The 12224-nt window shown below is 34.3% G+C and overlaps 1 protein-coding gene across 1 annotated transcript; it reads right to left on the bottom strand.

Moving 5' to 3' along the window:
* Positions 1-1143: 1143 nt before the first annotated feature.
* Positions 1144-11993, bottom strand: LOC122582328 (protein CHUP1, chloroplastic-like). The gene is made up of 7 exons (XM_043754697.1): positions 11114-11993; positions 9441-10307; positions 9202-9333; positions 8313-8494; positions 8101-8212; positions 7170-7313; positions 1144-1538 (listed from the first exon to the last, which is right to left on the bottom strand). The coding sequence occupies exons 1-7, from the start codon at positions 11816-11818 to the stop codon at positions 1458-1460; spliced, it is 2223 nt and encodes a 740-aa protein (XP_043610632.1). The 5' UTR covers positions 11819-11993; the 3' UTR covers positions 1144-1457.
* Between the last annotated feature and the right edge of the window lie 231 nt (positions 11994-12224).

Here is a 12224-nt window from a genome sequence, read left to right on the forward strand (position 1 = left end):
GTTTAAGAAATAGGCGTTGGTTTGCGAAGATGGGCTTGAACCGTAGCCAAACATTTGTGGAGACGCCGGTTGTGGATAATAAGTGGATGGAGTTGAAGGTTGAGAAAATTGATATGGTGATGGATTAGAATAAGATTGATTTGGAAAAGGTTGAGAATATTGATTTGGAGGAGGATTATTTGGTGGAGACATTAATTGATTTGGATGAAAATTGGCATGCATTTGTGGATCATTTAGCCGATATTTTGATTTGTTGAAAGGATTTTTTTTGGTTTTCTTTGGATCTATTGGTAATGGGTGTTTATTTTTTATAAAGAAGAAATGTTTTGTTTTTATAAAAGTGGAGGTTTTTGGATTTGAAGTTTGTGTTGTGTAATGTTGTTTAAAAATGGTGTTGGATATATATAGTGAAAAGAAAGATGGGTGAGATTTAAAAAAAAAAAAAAAAAAAAAAAAAGGTAACAACAAGTAGCCGTTGACTGGGTACCAAGTCCACGTGGCTGCTGCTGGTTGGTCGTTTGACTTCAAGCGGCCCCCCACGGATTTCTCTCTCTTCGGTGTTAGAACCCCAAAACCGGAACAAATCCCAGCCCGACCCACCGGCGGCGGTGTTCCCGCGCGGGGCCGGGGTTCACCGCGCCTCACCCCACAACGACTCCCACCCCCCTAAGGCTGCGACATGTTATGTTTTGGGTCAAGTTTTGTATAATGTAATCATTGCAACCTGTTTGTATCGGTCATTCCCCGTCTTAGTAACGCAAGCGTGAGTCACGCAATTTGGTATATTGGGCTTTAACGACTCACCTCTTTTTTTGCAGTGATATACTCACTAATCACTACATACTGGCTACTTCATTTGTGGGCTTAATTGGCTTAGACAACAACCATCTCAAATCATGTCGGTGAAGATACCCTGTACTTGGGGTACTATGTTGTCTTTTCTTTACATTGATGTAAAACTTGCGATATAACTATCGTTTTATTGAGTCTCGAAAACTTGGAACCAAGTTTTCCATTATTAAAACTTTGACTGATGTAAAACTTGCAATGTAACTTTTCCATTTGTTAATTGCCATGTTAGTTTTACAATTTACAGAATGTGAAAAAAAATTCTTTGGTTGAAATGAAAATAGAACGGAAACATATATGTGAATCGTTGTCATTCCTAACATGAATGCCAATAGTTATCATTTCTTACATAAAAGTACCGCTGCAACACGGGTACCCTTCTAGTATGTCAAATACACTTCAAACGATAACAGAAATTGGAAAGAGGATTCAAAACAGTGTCAAAACAAGGGTCAAATTAACTTGAACCTCAATATTTTAGTTACTTTTGAGTACAGGATATTGCACTTAAATCCCTTTTTCATTCTTAGCATAACTAACTTTTTAATCGATACACCTGTACAATAAATCCATACTTTTACTGCGAAAGGAGTCCTTGCAGTTTCAGCCTACTTTTTGTTCAAAACCAGTGCGACATTGCGAAGCTCCTCGAATGCATGCATGGTATCCACATCAAATCCACCAGCGAACTGCATTTAGTAGACAGACGTGAACAAAGTTAGTGTGTGTGCATTTAATAAAGAATTAGATTCCAAGGTGCATGATAGAGGTGGCGATTTCATCTAATTTGCTTATTAATGGATTCACGTCGGTTATGTTTTTTGATTTTATCCAAACTAAAGACTCTCAAAGCTGCAATTCTAATAGATACGATAGTTGTCAGAAGCAAAGGCAAATTCAAAACACAAAGACCCCAAATGTGGCCTACGCGAGAGGTGCGTAAAGACCAGGGGCCCCAAAAAAAACGCTCTTAAATAAAAAACAAGCCAAATGCCATTTAAGTTACAACTTACAAGTACCATTTAAATAACCCATAATACTGAAAAATTCAACACATTGTTTAAACTAAATTACTTTAAATAACCCATGATGCATATAATTATCCTTCTTAAGAAGCATATAATGATTATAATCAATCTGTAAATATAATCTGTTGACTAAAAAGCATATTATCTGTAAATATAATTTGTTTCATCCATACATAAGGGTTGTACTTTTATATATTGTATAAAAGAAGCATATAAAATAACATGATTTGAGAAATATATATATAAATTATATCAGTAGCATATTATCTTTAAAGGTTAAGTCACTCGATTACTAATGTACTTTTGTTCATTGGTTGTACAATGAACTGGATTATTAATATATATCACCTACGTACTTTTTTAAACTTTACATGATTGACCAGATCAGATGACCTATAATAACAGGTCAAATGCTTTTTTCTATTTAATTAAATGAGATTTAATTACAAAAATCATCATCATTACTATCTTCATCATTTCCATCCCGACGAGGCAATGGATGATTAAAGTCGCCACAACGATTCATATACTGACGAGGCTGACATTTAGTAACAACTCTAATCCCACTAACATCATTCCCTTCAACCGGTGTTATGGAACCCGTTGAGTGGGTTAAACTCCAAAGAAGTAAGAATAAGAAATACACTAACGCGACAAATTTCTCTGCCATTTCTTAGTGATGCAATTACAATTTATAGAGGAAATATGGAAATGAAAGAGTATCCTACGTGGGAACATGGGTAGAGGTTATAACTACTTAAATGGAAACATGGGAATTAAAATGGAAAATGCATGCAAGTGGGTTACTCCACTATTGATTAAAAACGTGCTACTAATATTAACTGCTTCTAGTTTTACTTAGTCTTCGCAGCCATTTATTTCGGACTCGATGAACTTACAACTGCCAATGAACCTTCTCCGTTAGCCAAGCCATCCTTGGACTTGTGCTCTTGGACCATATCAACCAGTTTCCCTTTTGTCGAATCAAACCCAATTCCATCAACAAAATCCGAAACTACAACAACTGTTGGGTTATCCTGGTCGATGTGTTTCCAGCATTTTCGGAATTGTGGGTTTGGGGACGGAGTACGGTGGTGGAATCTTCTGGAAAGGTGTCAGTCAGGGGAACGAGTTTGTGACCATGTATGGCGTGAACGATCACAGTCAAGTGTGTGTGATCCGATGTCATTAACGAATTTTACAAAGCCTAGAAAATAATTATTTGGGTGGGAATGTAAGTGTGGAGAAACTGGGAAAGGATGAAAAAAGAAAGAAAAAAAGAAGGTGAAAGATCTACACAGTAGAGAGAGGGGGATGATGAAATCTGTAAATGTTGTTTTTATAATTAATTTCTGGTAAATGTTGCATTGTTATGAAATCTGGAAATGATGAAGATAGTATTGAATTATTGATGATGATGATGATTTTTGTAATTAAATCTAATTTAGTTATAGAAAAAGCATTTAACCGGTTATTGTAGGTCATTAAGTCCTCAATTGGTCAACCATGTAAAGTTTTAAAAAGTATGTGGGTGATATATATTAATAATCCAGTTTAGTGGACAACCATGTAAATGAAAAAAAGTATATGAGTGACTTAACCCAATCTTTAAATATCAGTAGCAATCGAACAATAAAGAGATAATGGCATATGAATACAACCAACTATGACAAAAAGGTTATAGTGTAGTGACCTACTCGAGTAGTTATCTGATGTATGTACATAGGTTTTTGGGCTATGTGATGTAACGAGTAACCAGATGAACAGGTAGCTGGTTACCACTTAAATATAGTGCCTGATGTGGTTGCTGACTCACCAATATATGCTTACATGGCTGATGATGTCATCTTCCTTTTTCCTTTTTGATTTCTTTAAATTTGTGTGTGTGTGTTTGTAGATGTATATATGTGTGTGTTTATAGATGTATCTATATCTATAATATAACTAAAAGAATAGGTTAATAGTCTACTTGGCACCTCTAATCTCCTTCCTTAAGCCTTATTCTACATTCTAATTAATTCTCTATTTTTCTATTTTTTTTAATTAAAAATCAAAATAAATCTATAATTAATTATATTATCTATAATATAATTAAAAGAGGAGGTTGGAGTACACTTGACACCCTTAATCCTCCTCCTTTAGCATTCTTATTAATCCTTTATTTTTTTATTATTTATTTAATAAATGACCCACCTTTAATTAAAAATCTTATAAAATATTACCATGGCGCTCTATTTTTTGTTTCATTCTCAAAATACTTCGTATTGCATTCGCCTTTTTCAAAGCATCGTAGTTATTAAATCTTATAAAAACATCATCATCATCATCATTATTATTATTATTATTATTATTATTATACATACCACCTAGAAAAAACCATCACATATTCTCAACCAAAAAAAAAAACAACAAAAAAAAAACATACGATCGACTACCAAAAAGATTTTTTATTTATATACTTTGTTCAAAATCTAATCATTATTAGTATTATTTAACATTAAATACTTATGTTATTGTTATAATTATCTTTTCAAAATTTAGTTTATTGTCCATTATATCTTCATTATGACTTCTTCTACAACAACAAAATATAAGATCACATTAGTTCATCTTTAAGCTCTTAAGACAACACATGTTAACCATCATCTACGACTTCGTGTTGTGCATGTATGGACTGTTTCGGAGTGGAACAACCTGAAGAAAATCAAAACGTTCGAGATGGTCTTCGTTGATGAATTTGTATGTATTTTTCAAATCATATATTGTACACTATTTGTTTCTCTTTTTGTTGAGCTTAACTCTACTAGTCAAAATTGTTATTTGTGCTTGTATTAAGTTTTGTATTAAGCTTAGATATAACAAGCTGCAAATTTTTTATTTAACAAAAGTTGGAGGGAAAAAAAAGGTAAACTGGAATCAATATTTATATGGAGTTAATTTTCTTATGTTTCTTCTTTAGTTTCGTATTGATTAAGTTGTGATATTTGATTAAGATATTTTCAGACTACTCGTCCATTAGACGGGCCTAAGCACTAGTGTATATATATATAGAGGTTGGGTATTGTAAAACAAATATTAAAGTAAAACAAATAGGATAAGATCTTGATCCTTAGATCATAGTTGAATTGATGCACGAAGATTCACGAAGCAATTGATGCACGATGATTTGCATGATGCACGGTGATCTTCAGTGAAGAAAAACCTATTGTTTTATTTGTTTTACTTTAATACTTGTTTTATTTTACCTAAAACCTATATATATGTGTGTATATATATATATATTTATATATATAACAAATTCAACTCGATTAATATTAGTGAAGTAAAGAAAGAAAGAAACAAAGTAATAACCAAATAAAAAGAATAGAAACCCATTTGTAGGGCTGTCAATTTCGACCCAACCCGAACCCAACCCGAAAAAAATCAGGTTAGGGTTGAGTATTTTCGACCAACCAACCCGCCAACCCACCAACCCACCAACCTGATTTTTTCTGGGTTGGGTCTAGGTTTGGTTGTTGGGTTGTCAGGTCGACCCGCCAACCCAATATCTTTAAAATAATTGAATTATATATAATAGTTCATACTCCACATTACACTAATTCATACGTCCTATTCTCATTTTTTATATTTCTAACCTAAAGTAACTTCAAATATGAAATAAAAGGAGGACTCAAAATTCTGTGAGATGATAAGTGATGTAGGATGAGGCGGTGAGTTTCTTAACTTTGTGCCAAGTATTAACAATACCCTCGTATTTCTTTCTTTTTTTACCCTTCGTTTTCAGCTTACACCATCAATGATAAAGCTTTATATTGGTTGATTTATTCCATTTTATATTTATATATATTTGCTTCTCGGGTCACATGGGTTGGGTCATGGGTTGGCGGGTTGTGGGTCAGGGTTGAAATTTCTGACCTGAAACTTTTAGTGGGTTGGGTTAGGGTCGGAGTTTTTCAACCCACCAACCCGAACCTGCCAACCCAAACCCATTGACAGCCCTACCCATTTGCAACCCAGCCCCACAAATTAGTACCGTATTTTTTGTTAAATTGTTGAGTCCGACTAATTGGGGAGGTAGGAATCCTCTGCTACACAAATTAGAATATGGTAAATAAATTTGCTATGGTTAAACTTCAACGAATATTGTCAAATTTAATTTAATAAAATATGAAAAGATGCTGATGCAGCATCAAATAATTGCCAACAAGATTTTTTGGATTGCCATCCGTGGCTCCTTTTCTTCCTCTCGGTAATAATTTGTGCTTATTTCAATTCTATTTTGTTGAATAATATTCTAATCAGGTGTTAATGTATGTTGGGGCAGTCCATATAGCATTTAAACAATATTCTAATTCTGTGGTTAAGAGGTATTCCCCATAAAAAATGGTGTTGTCGGAGATGGTGCCGGAAATTAGCCGGAAAAGATGACCGGAGTTAGAAATCGTCGGTGGCACAAAAATGTATTTAACTATTACCAGATGGCTATTGTATGTATCATACGTGGCACCTTACATGGCGAAACGTGGCAAGTGACATGGCATGAAATGATGTTAACTTGTTACAACTAAGCAATCACTCGGTATCTTACGTCACATAACCCAAAAAACATAAGTACATATATTACATACTACTCAAGTAAGTTATTAGACTATATAACATTTTTGTTATAGGTGGTTACATTCATATGCCATTATCAGAACAATAAAAGTGTTTACCTTTGGTAACCAAAAGATCTAGTGGTTCCTTCACATTAGACCTGGTTGGTTTCTCCTCTAACCAAAAAAGAATACTTTGATGAAGATACTCCTCTGTATCCCCATAATATATGTGGTTCTCTGACATGCATTAAAAGTCTCTCCTTACAATACCGAACGTTTATATTGAAATCTATAAGATGCCGCTTAATATGTATGTGTACCTGGGCTTAGGGTTTCAGCCGCTATAGATGGGCCTCGCCCTCCCCTTGTGCCTAGCGCACTAGGCGACCGCTTTTGACAACAGAGATGCATACAACATCCTAAATTGTTGTATCTAAATATTCTTTGTGAATGTAATATTATATAGTAATTATATTATCTTAATGCTTTAACTTGATCAAAAAGTATTTGCATCTTGTGACTAAAACTTTACCTGTTTGGACCCATCACCTGATCAGCCTAAACCCACCATCGTGACACCTCTACTCCATGACGATCACACTTTGTATCTTGTGATAACTTATTATATAACATGTAAAGTACTAAAGTGGTATACTTCACATTAATGAACAAATATGTTATAAATATGACGAACCTGATGAATACGGAAAGCAAATCTCACTCCTTGAAGGAGCATATAATCCATTAAAGAATCTTTCTCTGATGTTCCCTTGGTTTGGAGTTCAGTAGCAACTCTTCTCATGTACTTCTTTGCCAACTTAACTGATCCCAACTTGATCTACAATGAGATTATGTATCATTCATTAATTCTTGAGCACTAAAACAGTGAGTATATTTGTTATTTTAGAAGTTACACACAAACCTCTAATGAAACTCAGGTTTTTCGAAAAACTCCCTATTAATCCACCCCCAGTCCCCACGAATGTGAAAAGTATTAACTCAAACTCAGGTGGATCCTCCCAAGGTCATAGACCTTACCAATGGGCCACCAACCCCATTGGCACTAAAACGGTGAGTATATCTAATAAAGGTGGCAATGGCCAATACATTGTCCATTTTTTCTGAACTTTTTACCTTTTAGTATATTAGAATTCTGCCAATAGGATGGAAAAATTGTATAGCATTCAGCAACAAAAAATAGAAGGTTGTACGCTGATACGAACCCATCCCAAAATGGGTTGCTATAAACTAGGTGTAGAACTCACTCCTAAAAGTTAGCTCAAAGGAGCAGGGGACACCTAGGCTTATAAACCACCTACCAATCCCATACTTGGCTGATGTGGGATCATATCATACGTATTGAATGTGGAGTTTTGGCATGTCGTATGTGTGAACTAATGTGACACTCAGTCACATCACTTGTACTTATATGTTTTGGGTGTTATAAAATTCATCATATACCAAAAAAAATAAAAAAATGCAGAGTTTTGGCAACCTTCAACCCTTTTAACTCATTTAACCTGTTTTGCCTTTACCTAATGATAAATTTAACCGATTTGAGGAAAAGCAAGAACCATTTGATATAGTGAAAGAAAAGAGAAACAAATTGGTCAGAATAAGCAAACCTTATTCAATATTCCATAATCAAGCATCCAATCAGTGGGAATATTAAACTCTTTGCAATTACGCATCAATAGATCTCTTGTTCGAATAAGGTTATAAACAATACGCTCCATCCTAGAAATGTATACAAGATGGTTAACACAAAAATAGATTCATAATTCAAAATTGATCTTAGTATAACAAAAGAATATATAAAGATTAACAATATTCTTACTTCTCAGATAAGGACACCATCTTTTTTAATGCCAAGTCACACGGTATGTGGAAATTGTCTTTGTAATTTGATATTTCATTTTCCAGCTTCTTTAGATCTCGATATGCAAATGCTGCCTCTCTTAATGTATCTGCTTTCTTTTCTGGCCAATCAAAGTGTTTCAACACAGCCCTCTCATCCACCTTTTAAAATCGAAGAACAACCAACAAAACTTAAAAGAATGAAAAATAAGTCCCAATTCCCTTTCCCTTCTAATAAAAACAACTATTAGCTCTCAGTAAAACTCTACATAATTCATTTTCTCAAAATGAAAACACAAAAATTTCAAGTGAATAAATTTACACTGAAAAATGGTTTCATGACTTACTATAATTCTAGAGGTTATATTATTTTAACCCATTAGTAAGTGAATAGTTCAATTTGTCAAATGCAAATCTACTAGAACTTCAAGGGAATCCAAAATATACACTGAACAATGGTTTCATGACTTATTAGAATTCTAGAGGCGACAATTTCAACCCAATTATCAGTGAATGGTTCAATTTCGGATGTATTTCATCTCTAAAGGAAAGACGGTGAAAGTCTACAGAAAGTCTTTTTCCTTAACGTTTAAGTTGTGCTACTTAGATATTTATATTATGGAAAATGATTATCGTGCCTAATTGGTATGTCTAAAGATAGGCCTAAAAAGGAGATCAAGCCAATTAACAAAATAGTATCGATAGCTATAACAAAAGCATTAGTTACATAACAAAACTATAATTAGACAAAACAAAGTGCTTTCTACTCAAGCCAGCAACTAACCCCGTTTAAAATAGGACCTGTTACCCAACTTGGCATCATGCCGCCTTCACAAAATTCAAATGATAGATTTAGATCATTAACTTACAAGAAAGCAAAGTTCATCATCAAGCCACTTCACAAAAGCTGCCACATCTTCTATATCTGTATAAGCAGCATCATTGACCTCCCGTATTAAATATTTCACAAATTCCCCTTGGGTCTCGACATCCTCCTTTATCTAAACATTAAAAAAAATTTAAACTTCAACACCATTAATTGAAAATTTTGTCTCATCCTATAATCTAAAGCAGAAGAAATATCTACACCACTTATTAAAACACTTACAGCAAGTAAATGTGATGATCGGTTTTCAATTTCACCAATCATACTATTTCTCACATTATTAACATCTAAGGCATCACAAATCCCTTCATTTAAAGAATCTTTCCTGGAGTCCCTTTTCATAAGAGAATGATAAAACTCAACCACTTGTGGAACTCGTTGAACAATCCCATTACCACTATTTCGTCCCATGAACTTTGGTGGTGGTGGTGGTGGTGGTGGTGGTGGAGGTGGTGGCAGCGCCACTTGAGGGGTGACCTCTTTATGTTCTGCAGAAGTAAAGCTATAAGGTCTTGGAGGCGGATTAGGAACACGCAACGCCCTCTTTTCAACATCCAAAAATGTTTTAAGTTTTGTAGATTCACGCAATTGTGACCCTTGGAGCCCATTCAGATCATTTACTTCCTCCATTTCCAATGAACACATGAATCCATCAGATTGTCTTCTTTTACTCACCACTACATCTACTTGGCAGCAATTTGTTCCACTGATGGAATGTCTTCTTCCAGGACTCCTTCCTTCTAACCAACCAAAATTTAGTTTATAACTAATAGGTCCAGGGTCACTCATTTCTTCATCTAAAACGGGCCATTTTTTCAAACCTTTGATCAAACTTGGCCTTTTTTTATCATGTTCAGAACTTTCATCACTTGATGCAGAACCATTAAGCCATTCAACAGAATCTGGGCTCGATACAAATGCAAAATTCTGCAACTCATTTTTTAAACAAGAGTTGACCCATCTAAGATACACAAGTTCCTCAACCTCATTTAATCGACTAACTTGTAGATCTTCAACTTGTTTACACAAATCTTCGTTTGTTTGTCTCAGCATAAATGCCTCAGCTTTGATCTTATCAACAAATTCATTCTGTTAATCATTAAACGAACCTAATTAAAACCATAAAAAGCTATACCTCTAAATCAGATAAGGAGTATATTTATTGACAAGGGGGGAACTAGTGGAAGCAATGTAAGTAATTGCAAAATCAACCATATAACATAGGTTAAAGTTAATGGATATGAGGGAATAGAAATGTATAACAGGTATAAAGGGGGTTGTTTGAGGTGGAACTCTTAGGTTTATATAAAAAATTTGTCTTGATTTATTTGTGCCACTAGTTATTATAATAACTTTTGATGGTATCTAGTTATTGGAAAAAAAATTACTGTCTTTTAATTATCAGTTGTCTTTCGACAGCTTTGTTGAGGATAGTAGTACATACAGCATACTTAAAACAAACTAAATAATACCAGCATGTAGTGCCAAACAAGAAAATATTTATAGTAAAAACACCAAGAACACTAGTTAGAATTCTAAAACTGAGTCATACAAACCGATGTATTCACCAATGTTGATGTTTTTGCCTCTCAAATAACCCAACATAGATGCATAAAGTAAAAAATGTGATACCTCTTACTATAATGCTTCAAACTAATATTAAACACTGATAAGTAAGTGCTAACTATTTTAAGTTTACGGACTTATAAGTGCTCTTATTTGAACGCAACTCTTAACCTCTGAATAATTAGATAAATTCCTTCCTAGAGGCACCTTAACAAGCCCAGTTAGTATACACATTTTGGTATTTAAAAAAAAAAAAAAACACTCATTTTAATTAAAAGAGAATAACAAAAAAAAAAAAAAAGTAAAAACATAAAGGATAACTGAAAAACCTCGGAATCTTTAGCAAGGGCAGCTAGTTGTGACTCCATGGAAGAAATCCTACAACAAAGATTTCGCTTTTGAAGATGAAGCTCAGCATTCAACCTTCTTAATTTGAGAACATCTACCTCATTCACAACACCCTTCTTTAAATTCTCTAACAACTGCTGGGAATTCAACTGCTCAGAAAGACTTGCATTTTCAGATTCCAACAAATCAACTTTGCTTATAAGACCATCAATTTCACTAGATCTCAACTTGATTTCCTTTTCAAGCTCCAAAGCCTTAACATTTTTCCGTTTACACTCAATCAACTCACCTTGCAACTTACCTTCTCTATCTTTAGATTCTTGTAGCAAGCTTCTTAGCTGATCAAGCTCAGCAAACAAATCACGAGGCCCCGAAAAAGAATTTGACTTGTGAATCCCTTGTGGATGAACTTGTGTCGCAGCTACAGAGCACGATAGATCCCCGATCAGAGACCTTTTTGCTCTATTTGAAGCAAAAGGGATTTTTGCAGGTTTTTGATCTTGTTGTTGCAATTTCTTGGTGGGGTCTTGCGAACGAGTTTTCTTATCAGCTGCAAACCCTTTTACAATATTCGAACCCCATATGGATCTGGGCTTTAAATTTGATGGTGGGTTATTGTTTTTAACCTTCAAAGGCACTTGATTTTCATCAGAATACTTTGATGATAGTTTAAGTCTGTCACCCATTTAGAACTCGGTGGGGCAATTCGTCGAAATTTGTAAGATAGGTAAAGAAAATGGAGCAGTAGTATATAAATTAAGGGAGCGGATACGGCGAGAAAAAAGGGCACGCTGTCTGGCTCATTTATATGTCAGAAGAAGCCTTTTTTCCTTTTTACATACCGTATTTGAATTTTGAATGTGTGTGTGGGTGCTTTTTTAGGGGTTTGGAAGAGGCAGCTCTTCTCTTCCTTTATTCTATTATTTTTTTTTTTTTTTGAATATAACGATCAATTTTCTGAAAGTGGGCCATAATTTAATTTTTGAAATTGTGAGGCTTTTGCTGCTGCTAAAGTAGATACTAAAATTGTTGGGTCATTATAAAAACACGAGTAATATGTCCGCAAAATTCGACTGCGATAGTAGTAGTTGT

The sequence above is a fragment of the Erigeron canadensis genome, chromosome 9 (assembly GCF_010389155.1).
Source record: "Erigeron canadensis isolate Cc75 chromosome 9, C_canadensis_v1, whole genome shotgun sequence".
In the NCBI taxonomy this organism is placed as follows: domain Eukaryota; kingdom Viridiplantae; phylum Streptophyta; class Magnoliopsida; order Asterales; family Asteraceae; genus Erigeron; species Erigeron canadensis.